General features: G+C 33.8%; 6 protein-coding genes across 7 annotated transcripts; 3 read left to right on the top strand and 3 right to left on the bottom strand.

Annotated features, from left to right (window-relative positions):
* Nucleotides 1–327: 327 nt before the first annotated feature.
* Nucleotides 328–1839, top strand: LOC106410452 (ER lumen protein-retaining receptor erd-2.2). Of its 2 annotated transcripts, XM_013850946.2 has the most exons (6): nt 328–619; nt 724–923; nt 1011–1151; nt 1236–1316; nt 1416–1540; nt 1627–1839. In XM_013850946.2, the coding sequence occupies exons 1-6, from the start codon at nt 394–396 to the stop codon at nt 1673–1675; spliced, it is 822 nt and encodes a 273-aa protein (XP_013706400.1). In that variant the 5' UTR covers nt 328–393; the 3' UTR covers nt 1676–1839. The 2 variants fall into 2 exon arrangements, with proteins under 2 accessions (XP_013706400.1, XP_013706399.1); XM_013850945.2 differs by having other exon boundaries at nt 1236–1540.
* Nucleotides 1840–1929: 90 nt separating this feature from the next.
* LOC106410453 (5'-methylthioadenosine nucleosidase) lies at nt 1930–3276 on the bottom strand. The gene is made up of 4 exons (XM_013850947.3): nt 2757–3276; nt 2539–2661; nt 2325–2426; nt 1930–2225 (listed from the first exon to the last, which is right to left on the bottom strand). Exons 1-4 carry the CDS (start codon nt 2829–2831, stop codon nt 2010–2012), a joined length of 516 nt encoding a protein of 171 aa, XP_013706401.1. The 5' UTR covers nt 2832–3276; the 3' UTR covers nt 1930–2009.
* Nucleotides 3277–3472: 196 nt separating this feature from the next.
* Nucleotides 3473–7596, bottom strand: LOC106410451. The gene is made up of 5 exons (XM_013850944.3): nt 7096–7596; nt 5612–5911; nt 5165–5389; nt 4945–5073; nt 3473–3981 (listed from the first exon to the last, which is right to left on the bottom strand). The coding sequence occupies exons 1-5, from the start codon at nt 7342–7344 to the stop codon at nt 3754–3756; spliced, it is 1131 nt and encodes a 376-aa protein (XP_013706398.1). The 5' UTR covers nt 7345–7596; the 3' UTR covers nt 3473–3753.
* A 1336-nt stretch (nt 7597–8932) lies between these two features.
* LOC106407134 (cysteine-rich receptor-like protein kinase 26) lies at nt 8933–14025 on the top strand. Its single transcript, XM_013847935.3, is given in 8 exon segments — nt 8933–10577; nt 10696–10714; nt 10716–10843; nt 11021–11130; nt 11216–11426; nt 11516–11756; nt 11827–11983; nt 11986–14025. Coding segments are annotated over 8 exon segments (1998 nt in total). The 5' UTR covers nt 8933–9760; the 3' UTR covers nt 12301–14025.
* LOC106408637 (auxin-induced protein X15) lies at nt 12308–12807 on the bottom strand (the record flags this gene model as incomplete). The annotated part of the gene is made up of 1 exon (XM_013849370.3): nt 12308–12807. A coding segment is annotated over one exon (333 nt), but the record flags the coding sequence as incomplete, so codon positions are not given.
* LOC106409242 (auxin-responsive protein SAUR15) lies at nt 13547–14025 on the top strand. The gene is given in 2 exon segments (XM_013849900.3): nt 13547–13757; nt 13798–14025. Coding segments are annotated over 2 exon segments (279 nt in total). The 3' UTR covers nt 13866–14025.
* Nucleotides 14026–21887: the final 7862 nt, after the last annotated feature.

Here is a 21887-nt window from a genome sequence, read left to right as displayed (position 1 = left end):
ATATATTATATATGAGTATATAATTGCGGGGTAAAGACTTTACGGAAACACAAACAAAATTCCTTAATCAAGAACCCAAATGGGTTCTAAGGGTTAATGCTGCTCTAACCTTATAATGACCATGCATGAGACTTGACTCGAAACCAAAAAAAATTATAATGACCAAACTCAAGCATGTATGTGGTATACGACCCGGGCCTGGAGAATATCTAAATATAAGATCATAAGTACGGGCCTAGAGTTAACAATGATGGGCCTATAGTAATGGATTCAGTGAGGGTCCATGAGTATCTAAGGATAAGAAACTTGAAAGCAAAAAGTCAACGAAAAGCAGACTTTTTTTAATAATATAACACAAGACAAGACGGAAGTAGAGAAAGGAAAAAAGAGAGAATGAAGGGGGGCACGAAAAGTCCGATCCAGGCGGTGTGGTCATGGGTGAGGAGGCAACCACCGAAGGTGAAGGCTTTTCTGGCGGTGGTCTCAGGCATGGCGGCTTTGGTTCTGCTGAGATTCATAGTCCACGATCACGACAATCTGTTCGTGGCCGCGGAAGCTGTTCACTCAATCGGGATCTGTGTTCTCATCTACAAACTCATGAAAGAAAAGACTTGCGCCGGTAGGATTTTAGGGGTTTTGAAGTAGCTAAGCTTTTGTAGAAACAAACATCATTTGTGAGCTTAGCAATACCAAAAGTGTATTTACCTTTTTTTGTCTGTGCAGGATTGTCACTGAAATCTCAGGAGCTTACGGCGATCTTTCTAGCAGTTAGGCTGTATTGTAGCTTTGTAATGGAATATGATATACACACCATCCTCGATCTGGCTACTCTTGGAACAACTCTCTGGGTTATTTTTATGATCCGTTTTAAGTTGAGGGCTAGTTTCATGGAGGACAAAGACAACTTTGCTCTCTATTATGTGGTAACGACGTCTGTTTCTTTTTGTTTCTCTTAAGATTTTTTCTTGTCAGTTACTGAAACTCTTTCTTTCTTTTCAAATTGGTTGCAGCTTGTGCCGTGTGTTGTGTTAGCTGTGTTGATCCATCCATCGACCTCTCACAACATATTAAACAGGATTTCTTGGGCTTTGTGTGTGTACCTTGAAGCTGTTTCTGTGCTGCCTCAGCTGCGCGTGATGCAGAACACCAAGGTCATTTCACAATCGAAATTTTGACAACTGAGTTATTAGACATATTCACAATCTCTGCATCTATGTTTTTTCTTGCTGTGTCAGATTGTTGAACCGTTCACGGCGCATTATGTCTTTGCACTTGGAGTAGCAAGGTTCCTTAGCTGTGCACACTGGGTTTTACAGGTTAGTTTTCAATCATCATCAAGATTGGTTAAGCCAATTGCAATCCTTTCGAATGCTGAAAGATGTTTAAAAAAAATGTTGTATGTGTTGAAAAACAAGGTTGTGGACACGAGGGGAAGATTGCTGGTGGCATTGGGATATGGATTGTGGCCATCAATGGTTCTCATCTCTGAGATTGTTCAAACTTTCATTCTTGCTGATTTCTGTTACTACTACGTCAAAAGGTACGCCCACCGTACCACTTTTATAAAAGTTATTTTACGTCTATATTTGTATAAACCTGAAAGAGTTTATTTGAATCATGTGACAGTGTATTCGGAGGGCAGCTTGTTCTCCGGCTTCCGTCTGGAGTAGTATAAGTTTTAAAAAAGAAAGATAGAAAATACTCCAATGATGATGTAAGGTCCGATGAGCTTGCCTAAGTCAGGAAAGGCTGCTCTATTTTCTCTTTACCCTCCTCCGGAACGAATTAATTTTACTGTGTTGTATATTTTTGACTATTAAAGTTGGTTTCAACGTCTTTCTTGATGCTTGTTTCCTTTGACACGGTAATGGTGATTGAGAATTAAAAAGCAAGCAAATAGCGAACCTAAAAGATGGCCTAATTGAAACATCACAAAAACTGAAGTCGCTATTGGATCACCAGATACGAAATGATGTTGGAACACAAGGCAAAGAATCAAGGACAGTTTGTCAAGTAGATATGATAGTTAAAGGTCTGAAAGGGTTTTTCCCGTTGATGAAGTTGGTCACTTTAGTGGCAGTTTCCTCAAGAGCAGAGGTCACAAGTGACAAGTTCTGCAAGAATTCTTGTGCCGTGGGTTTATCCCCGTCGATCAGGTCGGTCACTGCTTTTAAGAACATTACTGGTACTTTCAGAAGCTCAGCAACATACGCCACAGCAGAACCCTGAACAAATTCCAGAGCCACGACTTCAATTTTTTAAAAAAATATATATATTCTTTGCTAGATTCAGTAACAAGAGAGAGGTGTTAACATCACATATACCTCCATGTCATTGAGCGTTGCATCATTGGCAATGATGAGTGATTCATCTTGTGTAGACATATCCAAGGCCTGACGAAGACCAACTCCATACAGATCAAACATCTAAAAAGAGATGCACAATGCGAGATCAAAATGGGGGGGGGGGGGGGGGGGGGGGGGGGAAAGAATCAGTAGAGAGATTAAAAAAAAGGACCAAGGTAACAAACTAACTAACGGGGATCAACGATGATGACAGACTTTTGTTGCTTTGAAGTAAATCCGAGGGAGAGAAAGGACTTATTAACGCACGGAGGAGAATCAGAGAGTCCGACCAAAGGTTGAGCCTCCGCTTGCATCGCTTCACAACCCAAACAAGACAAGGAAGATATGATGAAATTTGATCCATAATCAAGGAAGGAAGGTCGGTCGAGTGTAGATAAAAGAGTAAAGTACCGATGACGAAGACGACCGTGGAGATACGTCGACGAAGACTCTTCTCCAATTCGATGTCAGTCGCTTCATCTCCATCACTACCCATTTACCTCCCTCTCTCTCTGTCTCGTTATGCGTTTTGATTCTTCTCAGAAAGCCGCCTCCCTCTAATACGATACGATACGATTGTTATTCCAATCCCTTTTGGGTCCTCTCTCTTGCGTGTTACCACGGACCTTGTACCAAATACATACTCCTGTCTCTGTGCTTGCTACCTAATGACATTAATCTTAGCAAATTTTACCATTAATTTAAAAACCCACTTGAATCTCTTTCATTTTCCAAACCTTTAATCCTTCCTTTTAGCTCAAATACATTTCTATAATGTCCACACCCATTCTAGCTAACGTCCGTTTCTCTCCTTCAAGCTAATTACTTTTTTTTCTTTTACTTTCTTAAACTCGCGGTTGTACTTCTTCTACACCCAAACCTTTTGCATTACCATAACATATAACATATTTCTGGCTAGTCGCATGATCGTATCCAATTAAAACTCTTTGTTTTTTTTTTTTTTTTTGCCATTGATCTGCATGTGAATGAACATGATAAATGACATATATAATGGTGAATGCTTTAAAATTATAAAAACTCAAGAGTAAAAGATTATTGCCCGCTACCCATGACAGAGTCAACGTAATTAAGATGCATGATTCAAGACAGAAAATAAAATTAAAAAAAACATACTAAAACATTGCATTCCATGATGAAAATAAAGACAAAGCCACATGAGCATAATCACCACTCCCATACGATGAAACCACAATCTTTGAATGTATTCAGTACTAAAAACGCCCATTTCTCTTTTATCATCCGAAAGAAATGAAGAGAGGCTTTTTTTTTTCTTACACATCCCAAAGTAAGCTGGTTTTCCTCAAATATTTAAATACTCAAAGGGGGGTAAAAACTCATAACCGTAACCATTTTTGTTCTTGTTTCTCCCCACTTAAAACGACTCTAGTTAATTAGAAGGCTCATCTGCTTCAGCCGGAGGCGCCGGCAGGAAGGTGGCGGAGGTGAGCGGCTCGTGAACCACTGAGTTAGAGGAGACCGATATGGGACTACCCTCAAGCTGCAACATTATACTTCCCAATATCTCCGCCATTGTTTTCTTAAACTCCTCTTCCTTCACCATCTTTCCATCATCTCCATTCACCATCTTCAGCGCTTCCCTTATCATATCATCCATCTTCAAACAAAAACACACAACAAAATATCTTATCAATTTCGCTGAAATAAAAACACTCAAGACTAAACATAATTATATCGTTACAAATTTTAACTTATCTATGCATTTACATAGGGCTGTACAAAAAATCCAAATCCGAAAGAACCGAATCGAACCCGACCCAAAAAAAGTAATACTGGACCCGAGCCGAAATTGATTAAATATCCTAACGGGTTCAAAATTTTGGTATCTAAAGAACCGGAACCGAACCCGACCCGAATTGAAGTATTCCGGGTACCCGAATGTGTCCAAAATTGATTTCTATACCCCTTATATAAATATATTTTAGATTTAATGTCTATTAATTAAAAACATCCAAAATATATAAGATTTTTAAATTGTCCAAAATACTTGAAAATATATACTAATAGTCAAAAGTAAATGTCTAAAATAGCTAAAATATACTCAAAACACCAAAAATATTTAAAATATTTATTGATTATCTATCCAAATATTCAATCCAAATCAAATTATATGTTAAGTTTAGGAATTTTGACATATGTTATTCAAATTTGTATGTAATATAATATTTTGTTTATAGATTTTGAAAAATTTAAAGTATATAATGAATTTTAAAATTTTAAAAATAATTTTAATAGGTTATCCGAAACCGCAAAGATCCGAACCGAAGCCGAACCGAAACTTAGAAATATTCGAATGGGGCTAAAATCTTTGATCCCGAAAACCCGAAACTCTAATAGACCCGAACCGAATCCGAACGATTTACACGCTAGAAGACCCGCAATTACAACTAAAAGAATAACTGATAAAAAGCATCTCCTACCAGTAACACAAATTCACTTAAACATTAGTTGTGATTTCAATTTAAAAAGTAATAGAAGCCCATAACATGCAAACATGAACGTTCACGCACAAAAACAATCCACAAGTCCAAAACATTTGGAGGGGGTATATATTGTTTACCTGGGACACTGCACCTAATGGTGGTAAAGTCGCAGATGGTGCAACAGTGTCGAGCACAGCTCGTAGATACTCTTTGGATACCTTACCATGACGGTCTTTTGGGATTATCTCCAACGCAACGTTTAATGCCTACGTACAACCAAAACATTCCGGGTTATGGCTTGTGATATCATCATTTCAAGACTTCTCTTCTTGTTCATATATATGTATGAAAGTTTACCTTGTCGAATTCGAATTTATTGGACAGGAGCCTCCTGATGCCGCTCCCATCGAAGGTGTTTTCGCTGTGGGCCACGATCACGGGCTGTTCATTGAGACGTTGAGCCACTCTCTCTACGACTCTCTTGAATGCTTCCAAGAATCTCTCCTGGGACACACACTTCTCTCTCTTATCTTCCTCATCAAGACAAGATTCAACGATCGGTTCGACAATGTTGCTTATTACCTGAAACATTAACTTGGCTTTTTAGACAAGCTCATTGGTCTCAATATACGTTGCTTATTTTATATTAATTTGGGATTTTGGGTGAATCAAGTATTTTTATGCTAAATATACGTTGTAAATTTAAAAGTATATGAAAAAAGGAGTTGAAACCATAGTTTTTTTTTTTGACATCGAAGTTAAAACCACAGTTAGTTCAAAAAATATATAAAATAAAGTAAGTACCCATGGATCGTTAGGAGGCATTCCATGATCAACAGAAAGTGACTGGAGAGCTTTGGCGATGCAATCACGGAGCGATGCTTCCTCGCAGCCAGACAGCGCTGAGCAGTAGATGGAGACGATCTCAGCTTCGTATCCAGGGCTGTGAATGAACTCCGACAGATCCTCGCCGTCCATCCTGAGGATGACGATGGGGTCGCGTTTTAGACCAGCAGCCATGCCCAACAAAATATCTGACAACACTTCTTTGAACTCTGTCTTGCTCACTTTCTCTTGACTTCCATGAGTGAATTCGTTTAAGACCTGTAGTAGTTTATTATAACGTTACAAAATGATGAAAATAAATGTACGGACGAGACAGATAGAAGGTTAATGGTTTGATCTCGTTGTCTGCTCTTTAAATACACCAAAAACAAAACCTAACAATAAATAATTGAGTATTGATCTAAATCCAATGAGAGAAAGATTCGTATTTGGATTTACTCGGATATGTGTTTTCAAAGTTAGTGAATGAAACTGAACTACACAATTATGTATTTATTCAAAGCCCTCTTTGGTCTAATGGATTAATCAACGTGATTCATGCGAAACACGAGGTAGGTTTACCATATTTAATGTAGGTTCAAGATTCCATGTCGGTAAATAGAAGTTATCTTTTTGGTTTTGGTTCACACCCAAAATTTGTAGTCTTTATAGAAAACAAGGGTCTGTATTTTTCTTCTTCCGTGTTATTGAATTATTTGGAACACGGGAAAATTGATATAAACTAGGGTTTTCGTTATTAAAAAGCTGTATTTGAATTTTTTTACGAAATGTCAGTCGAAAAAAAATTGGTGACACGAACGAAAGCTTCTATATGACGTATCAAATACGCAATATATTATAACAGCCAGTTGATTAATGTTTAATACAGTAGTAAAGAATAAGTAGGTGAGGATTCATAAAGCGATGTTCCTAGCATGAGACGGCAGCGAGGAGAGCGACACGAGGGGCTAACTTGAGATATGATCTAGGATAAGGTCACCGACCAAAGTAATTTACCATTAATTAAAACATCTGGTTTTATTTATTTTTTCACCTGTCACTGAAAGCAAAAATAAAATAAAATGCAACCACCAAACCCTACACATATATCAAGAAGATAACTTATACAACTATAGTAAAATTCTGAGATTCCATTTAAACTTTGTCAGTAATATAATAGTCTACGTAATAAGTATGACAATTCCAAGACAATAAAGAAACTAAATGGCTATTAGATGTAACATTTTAAGTTGTAAGCGGCCCAAGAAAAGAAACCATATTTAGTTGTATAAAATATACGATTGTCGGATAAAATCAAAGATTGCACGATCAAACTACGAGCAAGATCAACAACATAGAGAAAGATAACAACTACTGAATTAATGTCAGTTATGTGCAAATTAGCCGGACCATATGTCACGAATATTAAAACTTTATAGACCGAGAAATTATAAATGGTTCACCTCTGAGTAGATGTGATCGGAATCAGGAGAAGTGCCCTGCGCAGGCAAACCAAGAGCGGCGCCGATATCAGCAACGGCAGGCTGTAGCTCTTTCACGGAGAGCTTACCATCTTCGTCTTGATCCAACTGTTGAAACTTTTGTTCCACAAAATTCTCGAAGACTTTTTCGTTTTCGACCAGCTCGACTATGTCCGACCCATCAAGTACCTGTTGCTGTTGTTGCTGGTGGTTGTTGCTTCTCATGTCCATTTATGGATTCCTCTTTTTCTTTACCTTTTTCTTTTCTATTATTTTAACGCGAGAGTCTTGTGAAAGATCTCGTGAGGAAAGCACGAGAAAGGAAGAAGAGAAAATTGGCACACGAAAAGAAGAACTCTTTTTCTTTAACCCCAAGTGTGCTGTGTTCTGCTTTGGCTCGGACTTGCCTGTTCTTTATATGCGAAAAATATTACTAGTTATTAATTGATAAATCTAATACATAATTTTAAAAAATCCTTGCTATTTATGACTTGATTTATATAATGTGTGGGTCACTTTATATTGTGGATTCGTCGTCACCACTAAACATATATTAACCATACATCCCTAGCTAGATTATATAACTCTGAAATCGTTTTGGCTTTTTTCCCCCACCTTAGAGTATTAACATTTTATTAAAGGCTAACTAATATCCATTGAACTTCCGTTTGCATTTGTCCTTTCTTGCAACATGGTTGTATTTATTCTTATGATTAAAAAGAGAATATAGTCGAAATAAGTCTAAACACAACATCCTTGAATGTAATACATTGGTTTGGATGAATTAAAATTTAGTTACCCATGGGGCATGTTAGGTTCGGAATTTGACTTCAGTAACCGACAAGAAGATCATAAAGAAGACGATGTTTAGTCATAATGCTTGCGTCTTTTTAATCAATAGTCGGTTCCTTTTTGTTAGCTTTTTCAAACTAATATTTGGCTATATGAACTTTTATTTTATTTAGAGGACTTGTAATTAATTATATTAGCTGAAAAAAAATGTGATAGCGTCTCAACAATAGGTCAAAAAATCATTAGAATACCCGATCATGACGTATTGTACATAGTGACCGACGAACTACGCAAACCCCGTAAAGCAGAAGTGGAACATCAAACAATCTCGACCACCTAATCTACTATGTGGTCCGTATCATACGGGCAATAATATTTTTGTGAAAGCATGCCGGCCTATTATTATTGGGATTAAAAATGTTATCACTTATCAGTAACCAGGTCGTGATATAATTTCGCAAAAATGGTTGAAGAGAAGACCCTTTCCGTACTGATAAACCACTGTAAATCCAACACGTGGCACATATCTGATGGATCTAAATATTCTGACAAGAGTCCCTCAGCCTTTAGATCTGTGATGACGTGGCTGTCATATGAAAGTCATGGGGACACTTGTTGATAATATATCTTTATGTGTTCTTGCGTCATTGGTCGGCGTCTCTGTGCTGGCGCAAAACTCCAGGACGGTGCCATTTGGCCACCACCAAGTCAAAGCCGGCTGGCTATAGTTCGTTTATCTACGGATTAGGCGGCTCCATTTACATGTATACACACTATTCATCATAAACCTAAACATTGTCATTATCTTTGATTTCACCAAACATATAAAAACTTAATATAACCTTTTGTAAAATAGATGTAAACCTCAAATCATTTCGCCTTAGATCCTTCAACTAGATGTAGATGTAGACCTAATAGTTAGAAGTTGGGGAGAGTTGTTACAATACACTTTCTCGGATGTATGATAGATTCGTAATAATCTTAACAAGAAAGCAAAGGTAAAAAGGACATAATCCCTAACATCTTCCTTTTTGGTACGAACTACAAAAAGTGACTACACCATCTTTTACAAAAGGAGAGGAAAAGAGAACTTAAAGATAGCAAATTCTAGAACTTATGTATTAAAATGTATATTTCGTTCCAACTATTCACACATGGGATTTCAAAAGTTCATGGGATAAAATTGCATGTTACTTATTTACTTTGCACAATGAATGAATCTGAGAACAATTATTTCGGGGAAATTCAAGATAAATGAACTCTACGCAGTTTGCGCCGCAAAAGAGAGAAACATCGTGTTTATTAAAGTTAGAAACGGCACGATGTGCAGCTACGCCACACAGTAACACAGAGAATGGACCCTGTATCTCTTTGCAGACATCTCATTCTCAACAATATGCAGGATAACGCTATTGGGTTTATACGAAGGCCCCTCTCACAAAATAAGCCCAAAAGTCTCTTCGATACAAATTCACATGGCCGTAGGGTTTAGTCAGAAGAGTTTTGTGTAGTCACTAGGCTTCTTCTGTCTATGATACTGTGCCTGAATCCTGAACTATTTTCTTTTCAACATTGCAATTCAGGGGAACTTTCACAACATGTTATTTAACAAGTAATTTTTATTTGTTGACCAAATCAAATACCATACAATATATCCTCTCCATGACATTGTCACAGGCAACTAAATTCGACAAACAATCCCATAATTCTATGAATAACTGTCACATTTCATAACAGCCTAGCTTACAATAAACCAAAATAATAAAAAAATCTAAGAAATTAACATAATCAAGGTCAACGCATAAAGGCGTGTTAACTCCCTTCTAACAATCTAAGACAAATGATTTAACAGAAAATGATCCAAATATTCTCTCTTTTTTTTCTTCCTCTGATCTCAGTCTTAATCCAAATCCAATGCCTCACTGTTCAGTCACAACCGGTGCCGTTAAAACAAATCTGCTCAAACGTCACAGGCAACTTCACTGTTAACACCCCTTACGCCGTCAACCTCGACCGTCTCATCTCTTCTCTATCATCTCTCCGGCAGAACGACAAGGGATTCTACAACATCTCACTCGGAGACTCAGATGGAAAAGTCAACTCAATCTTACATTGTAGAGGCGATGTCAAACCCGAAGACTGCACCAACTGTCTCTCAATGGCTGGAAAAAGACTTATCACATTGTGTCCGGTTCAGAAAGAGGCGGTTATCTGGTACGATAAATGTACGGTTAGGTACTCGAACCGGACGCTTTTCAACAGACTTGAGATTTATCCTCAAACAAGCATCTCCGGGACAAGAAACTTCACCGGAGATCGCGACGGCTGGGAGAAATCATTAAGGGGTTTACTCGAAGGGCTTAAAGACAGAGTACCCGTGGTTGGTCGGAGAAGGAAGAACTTTGTGGTCGGAGAAACGAGCGGGCCGTCGTTTCAGACATTGTACGGGATGGTCCAGTGCACGGCGGATATATCGGAACAGGATTGCACGTATTGTTTGTCACAGGGTATTGCAAAGATTCCGAGCTGTTGTGATATGAAAATGGGTAGTTATGTCTTGTCTCCTAGCTGTATGGTGGCTTATGCTCCATGGAGATTCTATGATCCAGTGGACACCACTAATGAGCCAAGCTCAGTGCCTCAACGGAATGAGACGAGAAGTGTTGAACAATGCATGTCACTTTTTTTTTAATGAATTTGTACTCTAGGAGATATGAGTTCGTTACAGTAAGCCAAATTTTTGATTATTTTAGCTAATTAACCATTCTTTTTTTGTTTTCCTTTGTTCAGGGGATCAAAACAGAGGTGTACGCTTTGATCTTTGCTGCTGTTTCAGCTGCTGCTGTTGTCTTATTTATCGCATTTTTAGTCGTTTACCTAAGATCGAGGAAGAAGAAATTAAAGAGGAGGACAACTAGCGAAGAACCAAACCTTGAAGGTAAAGCTAAGAATAGGGGATATTATTTTTGTGCTCTGTTTACTCTGTTTTGTTTGTTCTCTCTGTTTCTTTCAAATTTACTGTGAATGTTTGGCTTCTTTCTCAAAAAAAAAAAAATGTTTGGCTTCTTTCTAACCTGGAGTTTTTTTTTCCTGACATCACATACATATGAAGAAGACATTAGCAAAGATTCAATGAGATTTGATTTCACTATGTTACAAGAAGCCACAAGTCAATTTTCAGTGGAAAATAAACTTGGAGAAGGAGGATTTGGCGCAGTTTACAAGGTGTTTTAAGAAGAAGAAGAAACTATTATCATATACATTTTAGTAAGTCTAGCTATCATCATTATTATTTTTTTAAAATCATTAGGGTGTGCTTTCGGATGGACAAGAAATAGCGGTGAAAAGGTTGTCGCAAAATGCACAACAAGGTGAAATCGAATTCAAGAACGAGTTCTTATTGGTGGCAAAGCTTCAACATCGTAACCTCGTCAAGCTCTTAGGCTACTCAATAGATGGAACTGAAAGGCTTCTCGTCTACGAGTACCTCCCACACACCAGCCTCGACAAGTTCATCTTCGGTACCAAATTTATTCACTATCACCAATTTCTTGGAAACCACTCTACTGTTATTCTTGTTTGTTTCTGACGTGTTTGAGTATGTTTACAGATCCTATCCATGGTAACGAATTGGATTGGGAAACTAGATACAGAATTATAGGGGGTGTTGCTAGGGGTCTTCTTTATCTTCATCAAGATTCTCGTCTCCGGATCATTCACCGTGATCTTAAAGCTAGTAACATACTGCTAGACGAGGAAATGACCCCGAAAATCGCAGACTTCGGACTGGCAAGGCTATTTGATATCGACCACACTACTCAACGCTACACGAATAGGGTCGTAGGGACTTTGTAAGTATAATAAAAAAGCATTTCAACACATTAAACTCGATTCTGATTTAAGTCATTTGGTTTTAAACAGCGGATATATGGCTCCGGAGTATGTAATGCACGGACAGTTCTCGTTTAAAACAGATGTTTACAGTTTCGGTGTTTTGGTTCTTGAGATCATAAGTGGTAAGAAAAACAGCTGTTTCAGCGATGAGGACAGCATGGAAGGCCTCCTTACCTTCGTAAGTATGCATGGAGAAATTGGAAGGAAGGTATTGCCTTGAATCTTGTGGACAAGGTTTTGATGACAATGTCAAGTTATTCATCGAACATGATCCTGAGATGCATAAACATTGGTCTTCTTTGTGTCCAAGATAAAGTTTCAGAGAGGCCAAGCATGGCTTCGGTTCTTCTGATGTTAGATGGACATACTCTTGCTCTTTCAGAACCTTCAAGGCCTACGTTTTTCACACACAGTACAATGGTTTCAGATAGTTCCTCTTCTTTAGGACATATTGCAAAAACTTCAAATTATAATTCCAACACTGAGTTGTATCCTCGGTGAACTTGTCTGAAAGCTGAAATTAATATTTGATTAGATTTGAGTCAACTCACTTTTTAAGTGAGGAAAAAAGAGTGTTACAATGTCTCTGTTTCACTTTCAAGGAGAGATGTCATCCTCATCTCATCTCTTGAAGAAAACTAATATCAGAAAGAAAAAAAAATGTACAAATCCAAATCAGTTGAGGCGAGAAGCAAGATTGATAAAGGTTTCTTCACTGCAAGGAATAGTGAGGCCACCCATTGGATGATCAAATCCAAATTCTTCCTCTGCCCTTCTTAGAAGATCTTGAAATGAAGGTTGGTTCAAGTACGAGATGGGAACTACAAATCTCTTCATCTTTCTTTCTCCTACGTAAACCGCTAAGTAGCCTTTTGGAACTTCAAGATAGCTAGAGGAAGAGGAAGAAGATGAGAACATTTTTGCTTGACGGAGAATCTGCTTCGATGATTGTAGCATGCGAGGAACCCTGATCGCAATGGATTGTCTTTGTTTCTTTGTATTGAAGTTTTAATGCTTTACTGCAGAACGTGAGAACTTGCTGAGCATAGAGGACCCAGTGATGAGTATATATTTATAGATAAGAGCATTATGAGAAGATAACCGTTTATTGGATTAGAGAAGTTTCAACTCATAGATTTAACACCAACAAGCACATGGCTTTGCCGGACCACTGCATCATACCTAAGGGACCGCTGGTGATCAGATTCATGATTCTGATGTGAAGACACAAATCAACATGACCACTTGTTAGTTAGATAGACATTATAACTAGTCAAATTTTCAATTCCTGCCACATAAAATTTTGAAGACTTTTTGTGATTTTGGCTTGTATATAACAAAGTCATATGGTCCTGTCTTTTTGATATCATTATGAAGAAGTTATGAATTGATCAGTGATAGAGACTTATGGTTCTTTAGGTACACAACTTCCAGTCCCTACATAATCTATAGAGAGATTTGGCATGTGACATCCTTGAGACAAATACGTCCCAATGAAGTCATCATGTAAGACATCATTAGACGCTAACTTCTCAGACACCAGTTATTGATTTATTCTTGGTTTAGTATCTTGAATCCAAAGCCATGTGCTTTGTAATGAGAAAACCCTCTTAAAATAAAGAAAAAAGACTTAATTTCTGATAATTTCTTTTGTATATTCGTTTATATAATAAGTAACAGATAATCCTTCTGATACACAAACTAAAATAAAAATCTATATACATTCTCAAAGCACATAACTCACAAAATGGCTTTTCTGAGAAGTTTCTTGGGTGGTAAGCAAGCAATGCGGAGTAAATAATCTTCGACACCAAGAGGATTCATGGCGGTTTATGTTGGAGAGAATGATGACACGAAGAAGAGATACGTTCTCCCAGTTTCATATTTGAACCAGCCTTTGTTTCAAGAACTGCTGAGTAAATCAGAGGAAGAGTTTGGGTATGATCATCCTATGGGTGGCTTAACCCATGCAAATGTGCCTTGTGCACGTGGCAAGAGCCGGCACTGGCTTAACCATACTGTGCCATGAATCTTTGTTCTTCACCGTCACATCTCAGATTCGATGAATTTCAAAAAATGGCAGGGTGTGCGTTGAGTATAATCAGTCTTTTGTAGTACAAGGCTCCCATTACTCAAAGAAATAGTAGAAAAAAATCGGATTTGATTTGATTTTTTTTTTTACTTCGTTCGTAAAAAATCTATACTAAAGCAGAATTTTTCTTAGTATTATGCCTCTAACTTAAATTTCCATTACTTTTTTCGATTGTTTTTAATGATTTTCGGAAATTAAAAGCCCAACAAATTAGAAAATAACATGTTTCTGTCCAACTAAACAAAACATCTCAATAATTTAAACAATTTATCCATCGTTTTTAAACTCATTTCGTGTATGTTTAACTCATCCATATTCGTTTGTGTTCTAACCCTATACCTTAAAACTCTATTCAAACCCTAACTCTATTCAAACCCTATTAACACCATCAAAAACCTATTGTCCAAAAAACTATACCAAATATATCAGAGTTTATTATAATGCATATGTCTTATTTAAAATTTTCTTATATGAAGTTGCCGAAATATATTAAATATTATCTTTCAGTAATATTAATATACTATTATAGTATAGGGTTAGCATATTTCGAAATCATTGGTTTTCAATGTTATTGACCTTTTAAACAACCAATAATATTTAAATAATTAAATATTTATATTTACCAAATTTGGTATATAAATATAAATATAAAACGTAATAAATAGAAACTCATAAATTTTCGGATTCAAATCAAATAAATTCCAAAAATATTCTCTATAACATCCATTTTCGTAATTGCTACATACAATAAATTTAAAAGATAATATATAGAAACAAGATATTCCGATTTAACTAAATTAACTTGATGAACACACAAAGAATATATTATGTTTGACATGGTAACTGAATTTTTCGAATACTAATCTTAAAAGATAGAGATATTCTATAATAAAGAGAAAATCCTCCAACTTTGTCCTCAAGTTTCTCCTAAAACCTAAGCATTCTCTTTTGACGGTTTTAGGATACTTAAATCTGTTTTGGGTTGGGTTATAGAAAACAAAAGTTGGTCGTTGATTTGTAAGCTCAATTTACCAGTAACCCTTCATGTAATTTTTGATCCAATAGACTTTAAAGCTCAGTTTTTACTTTTTTATATTCGTTAACATAAACATGGATAATTTTGTTCTTATTAAAAATTGTTATTTTTATGAATTAATTTTCAAATGGTTCTTATTTTGTATTATAAATGTTAATTTTAAAATAAAAAATCTTAATAGTTTTCGGGTAGTTATTATATATTGTAAGAGTTTTAAATATAATTTATTTTCATTATTAAAATCAACTTCAATATAAATAGATTTATAAAAGATAAGAAATACTACTATGTAAGATACGGATTTCTCAATACAACGAAATCACAAAAATATTATATGCTAAATATTTAAATTTACCCGTTTTTGTTCTAAGAATACAAAAATGTGATTTTTAACCGTATTATCCAAAAAAATAGGTACCGAACCAGCACCAAATTAAACTCGAAACTTTATCGAGTTTTTAATATTTTTATCCCAATCAAGCTGAGAGCTAAACTAATTAATCCGAAACCAAACTTAAATTCACAAATAATCAAACGGTCCATGTTTTCTTAATTCAAAAAAAACAAAATCACAACCGAACCAAAAAAAAAAAAACAAATTACAGTCAAACTGAAAATTGAACACACGTGCCTAAACATATTAGTGAACAGATAGATGGATTAATAAATTTTTCAACCGCATATATCCCGCCTTTTCAAAGCGAAGATCAAAAATCTAGTAAACAATTAATGATACACACTCGTGATTATATAGGCCCAGACGTATTTTAAATAGAAGCCCAAGCCCATAAATTCAACGCCTCTATCCCTGACATGCGCTCCTTATGCTTCTTTTTCGCCCTTTTTGTTGTTGACAAAAAAAAAATACATCACTCTTGGTTTTCCTTCCGACAACGACAGTTAGTTGTGTCACTAGAGACGTGTAAATGGGCTAAGATGGGCGGGTGTAGACCTGCTTAAGTATAGATTAATGTATTCTAGTCCTTATTTGATTTATATTATTGAACTTTTACGTCTTATTAATCATAGACTTGTCATAGACTTGTGTCTTGCGCATGGTGAGTTTATTTGTATATATTATCGATAAATTTTTTATATATTTGATCATTTTATTTATATATATAATGTTTTTTGTTGTTATTATATAATTTCTTTTCGATGACCGGATCAATTTTTATTAAAAATTGTGAAACTAAACTATAATTAATATATCATGTCTTGATTGGATTGGACATTAAACAAATTATGACACAAAATTTTTATTTTTTCCATCCAACACATTCTTGAAAAAAATCAATAGTATTGTTTCCACAGTTGAATTATTTTAACATTTATCTTCCATATTGTTTTGAAAGGTTTCAGATCAACCATCGAATTGATACATGTCATTTTAATGTCTTTAGTCGTATTCTTAAGGAAAACTAACATTTTTGTAATTTAAAATCGTTTTAAAAAATTCAAAGAAAAAATCTAACATATAAGAAAAGTATAACATATAAGGTTTATTCATTTTTGTAATATAAAGTCGTTTTAAGAATTTAAAATATAACATATAAGATTTCTTCATTTTTTGTAATTTAAAACCATTTTAGAAAATTCAAAATATAACATATGAAAAAAAAATCTAACTTTTTATTATATGGTTAATGTCACTGTTTATTGTTTTTTAATAATATAAAATTAAACAAAAATTTAGAATGATACAAAAATTGTTATCAAATCTTTATTATTCATAGTCATTAATTGCCATATATATGTTAATCATATTAGGTAATTCTGTAGCTTTTATTTAAGGAAATAATATATGCTTCTTATATTTTGGGTTAATATAATGTTTTCTCGTAATTGGATTTGGACCAACATTTTTTCAATTAGTTTTTAAGCTGTTACATAAGTTAAATTATTATCCTAATTAAATGATACCTAATCAGAGTTTTTTTTTAATTAGTACAAACTTAAAGTTACAACTTTTTAAATAATCTTTAATTAATATATTGGGAAAACTAAAAAAGCGTGTTATATAACTACCGAGATATTTGATCGGTAATAATTACATGATTTTAAAACAAAAATTCACTAGAACAAACTGAAGAAGGACCCCCCAACCATTCATGCAGACAGGGGCGAAGCCACGTGATAGGGAAGGGGTGCGCAAGCACACATATTTTTTTTAAAAAATAGTGTAAATGCTAAGTAATTTTATACGTGGACCCATTAGAATTTATAATTGTGCACCCATTAGAATTTAGATTAAGGGCAAATGAAAAACAAAACAAACTAAATTCCAAAAAAAAAGAATAGCTTAGCCCACAAAAAATAAAAGAAACTTTTAAAGCCAAATTATAGTTTTCACTTTCTTTTGCTAAAATCATAAATCTCTAACTAGTAGTAACTAGTAACTATTAACGTGACATGCAAAAAACTTTAAAAATATATTTTTATTTCCAAAATTTCTTTTAGAAAATATTTTGATTTGTTTCCACTAAGATCTGTAATTATTCGAATGGTATTGAATTTTACACAAAATTTCTAAAGTTTTAAACAATGACTAATTTGACTTTAGATAAATTTTGTTTTTTATCGACGATGAAAAAGTAATTTAGTTGTTTAATTACATATCTTTTAATTTGTAAACTTTTGAAATTGGTTTTGAATTTACCTGTTACTTGTTACTGGTGCAAGTCATGAAAAAATGTTTTTATGCAATGAAATTAGTGGAAACCACCCTATCCAAACGAATGTGAGATCATTTTAAGTGTATCTCATTTTGATTTACCAAACAATTGCTTGAAAATATCACAAACTAAGAAGTGATACCTTACTTCAAGCAATGATTAATTTATAATGTATTAATATCAATATTTTATTACATTTATTTTCATATTATATCTTATTTTAATTTTAAATAATATTTTTAAAAATTATTTAATATTTTAATTTTAATTTAGTAGTGCATCCACCAGAAAAATTTCCTGGCTTCGCCCCTGCATGCAGACAGACATAGTTATGACCCTTTAAACAATATCATAGTACAGATTATAAAGTTTTTTATCAAGTGGCTAATTTTTCCTGGTTAAACCACATTTGCTACATATACAATATAATTAATAAAGTTAATATGAGAAAATCAGGAAGATTAACTGAAACTTGTGTAGCATAGTTCTATTACAGTGGCGAATGTTCTTATTAATCAAGGTAGATAATATTAACTGACGATAATGTTCCTGTCAATAATTTTTGTAAGTGATGTAGGTCTGTTTATTTTCGTACATAATGCATAGAAAATTACATGCTCTATTTTCTACAAACTTGAAGTAAAATGAGAACATTTGATAGTTATCCCCTATAAAATGTATTAGTAGACGTTATTAAATAGTTATGCTTACATGATAAGAAAAACGTATACAATAAATAATACTGATTGATTACACTATGGTTTGACATAGCATAGGCGCACATGCCGTTTTATTTTTAGACTATGTATATGTGACCGTAGAAAATTGTATTTCGTTAGGGAGTTAATTTATAAACTATGATATTTCTTAGTGTGTTATAATTCTGCCCCGTCAGACTTTAGAAGGCTTAAACATCTCTCACATAGAATGGGGTCTTTTTTTAATTTTTATAAAATTCAGGTTATAACTTTTGAAAAGATCCTCAATTAACATGGATTATTAACATACTTTAAACATTATTTTTAACTTGTATATAACGAATAGCGTTAACCGTGTTATTCCTTTTTTTATAATAATGTCACTCGACTCTGCGTTTAATGAACTTTCATTAATATGATATTTACCTTTTAGCAAAAAAACAAAAAAATCTTCGTTTAAAATTAAAAAGGACTAGTTTGTTTTTAACCTTGCTAGTTGTGAATCTATTTTTAATGTCATTCAAACCATAAAATTTCTGATTAACAACTCACATAAATTGACCTTTTAAAAAAATTAGACATTTTCTTACATTCATTGGATTTTATACATTTTTCCATGTGAAACTGTTAACGTCCAGTTTGTCGTTTAATTATTTGTCCTCTAAATAGTAAAAAGATTCAAATGTTGCAAATGGGGGGCCTGGACTTGAAGGAAAAATTAAGCCTCATTAAAAAAGATATACAAGTATGAATCCTCACATGCCGAATTAAGTTGGAATACGACCTCAAAACCCTACCTCAACTCCCATTTAGTAGACAAATGAATCGATGGCTAATGAAAGCTTTAGTCATATCTTTTGCCATCTCGATCGTTTTCTCTAGGTGCCACTCTGTCTTTCTTTTTCCCTGATGGTAATCCTTTTGAAAATCAACTGTCGATCATCGTACAAGAAAATTAAGCCAATATGATCACACATAATTTCTTATCTCTCCAGGGTCCAAGTTTGCTGCAGCCCATGTGATGAAAAGACCCTACATTTCACTTCAGATCTTGCCACCTTTGTTTTTCTTGACTTAGAAACATAGCTCATGGTTTCTCTTTCACGTGAAAATAGAAATTAGATTCAGTCACTTCCTAAACAAAAACGTACATCGAACTTTCTTTCTCATTACTTGATTTGACATAATTTTGAGTAAATATGCACTAAAAGTGTGTTTAAACAGAGCTGTATATTCAGTTTTTTAGAGTTCATTTATTTATATTATGCAGACGACAATAAAAATTTTGGGTTTGAGAAAATTAGAAATAAAGTGTTTTTGAACAAGCTATAGCACCCGGGACATTGGAAAGAAAAGCAAGAGAGTTGTACAAACAGGACAGCTTTTAAAGGGTTCTCGATTTCTGGCCGCAAAAGTAGAAAATGGAGATTCAGGAATTTCCTAAAGTGAGCAGACAGATTTAGTTCTAAGTAAAATCAGTAATAAAGAAAGGTGCATGACTCTGTAAAAACGGAAAGTTGTACAAAAGAGGACAGTTTTAGGGAAGGAGGAGGAGCCAAGAGTAACATGGGGGCTTTCATGTGCTTGGTCGAGACGAAAGACATGTCCTTTTCATTCCGTATAGGGCGAAATTGTCCCTTCAAAGATTCGTAAATTTTCTCTCCAATCCTCCTCTCCTTCTTTCTCACTCAAACTTTTTTCCCAACAAATCACGTTCGCAGAACATGCTAGCCTCTCTCCCTGACAACGACCCCGGTCTCTCTCTTCTCTCCATTTCTGTGGTTGATAAGAGGCAAAACCATTATTCTGTTTCACTTGTTGCTTGATGTGATACATTTCGGATGCAACTCCCAATAATCATCTCCAGATCAAATACTAACTTTGTAGTGTTGCAGAGTTACGTATGACTCAAGTAATTAGCGTTGCTTAAAATACTATCATGCTAGGTACTACTACTAATGTATTAAATGACCATGACCATAAAAAAAAATACATTAGGTAAATGACTGAATTTTGTTTAGTTGCAAGTACCATAAAAGTACGTACAATTTGTTCTAAACAGCATACTTTTAATTATCAAATATCACAAATACTTGAAATAACATGTTCATTTAGAGAAATAGTACCCCAAATAAGTGCTTCGCTTTTTACCAATAAAAAACGTTTGTCATTCACTTTATTATCTTACTAGATTAAGATCCGCGCAATTGCGCGGAGTGAACATTATATATAATAATAATTTTTATATATTGTTATTTGTTTTGTGTTTATTTATGTATATAATTAAATTATAGTAATCACATAAATAAAAATAATACCTCTTGTTTATTTAATATATTTTTTTGGTAAATAAATCAAAACAATCATTTTATTTATTTTTTATGGTATATAACTAAATTTCAATTACATGGACATAGATATATAGTATATTTTAATATAAATATTTATTATTGAGAATTCATACTCATACGATAAATAAAAAATTTCTAATGTGCGATGCAAATTTCAAAATTAAAAATATTAAGGTTTCAATACTTTTTCAACACAAATTTAGAAATTAACATATTTATGTATTTTTATATATTACATAGTTTAATTTTAAACTATATTAACATTTAACAAGAATGTCTATTAAATGAGATTTCATATTCATACGATTTATGATTATGTTTATCTTGTTAATAGAAAAAAATTAAAACATTGATTACAAAATTTTAGTATGAGACATTTAACGATTTTAATAATTTATAGTCGTTTTTAAAAATATCAAAATATAACATATTAGAAAATTTTAATTCTTATTATATGGTTAATGTGATTGTTTAATATCTTTTAATAATATAAAATTAAACAAAAAAAAGCTAAGATACAAAAACTATTATCAAATATTTATTATTCAAATCATTAATTGTCATATATATGTTAATCATATTAGGTAATTCCGTAGTTTTTATTTAAGGAAAGTGCAAGAATATTCTTTTGTACACTATTTATCAATGCGATAGTTAGTTTAATAAAAAGTATAATATAAATTAAGATGGACCAATCTATTTTTCTAAGTATTCTGAATTTCATTCTCATATTGACACGTGGCTACAAAACAATGTTGTAATGTTTCTCAATTAATATATAAGAGATTATTTATATATATAACTATTCTGCATTATGGCCGACCCCATGAATTACGAAGAGTAACGTCAAAAGTTAACAAAGATGGGAAGCTCAAGATCGTGAGACTTTTTTTAACAAAAAAAAAAATGAACGATCGTGAGACTTAACATGTTCTTTGTCCCTAACCTTTTACGACCAAGAACAAAGGTCTAATAAATGCCCATTGTCTATAAGCATATAACTATATATCGAACATGGTCAATAAGTATTGTAAGCAAATACGGTCACTTGCAGACAAGAGTCATTTTTTGTAGTTTTCTGTATGCATTTGTTACAATGTGTTCTCTTAAATAGATATTTTGTAACCAAATGGCTGTAATTAATCAAATAGTTTTGTAATTTCTATTACTGCAATTATATTTATTTCTATTTGTTACATTTTTGGTTGTTTTGGGAGTTCATCACATGACAGTTGT

Source organism: Brassica napus, chromosome C7 (genome assembly GCF_020379485.1).
Source record: "Brassica napus cultivar Da-Ae chromosome C7, Da-Ae, whole genome shotgun sequence".
NCBI lineage: Eukaryota > Viridiplantae > Streptophyta > Magnoliopsida > Brassicales > Brassicaceae > Brassica > Brassica napus.
Note: the sequence above shows the minus strand (reverse complement) of the source record. Positions and strands in the feature narration are given on the sequence as shown.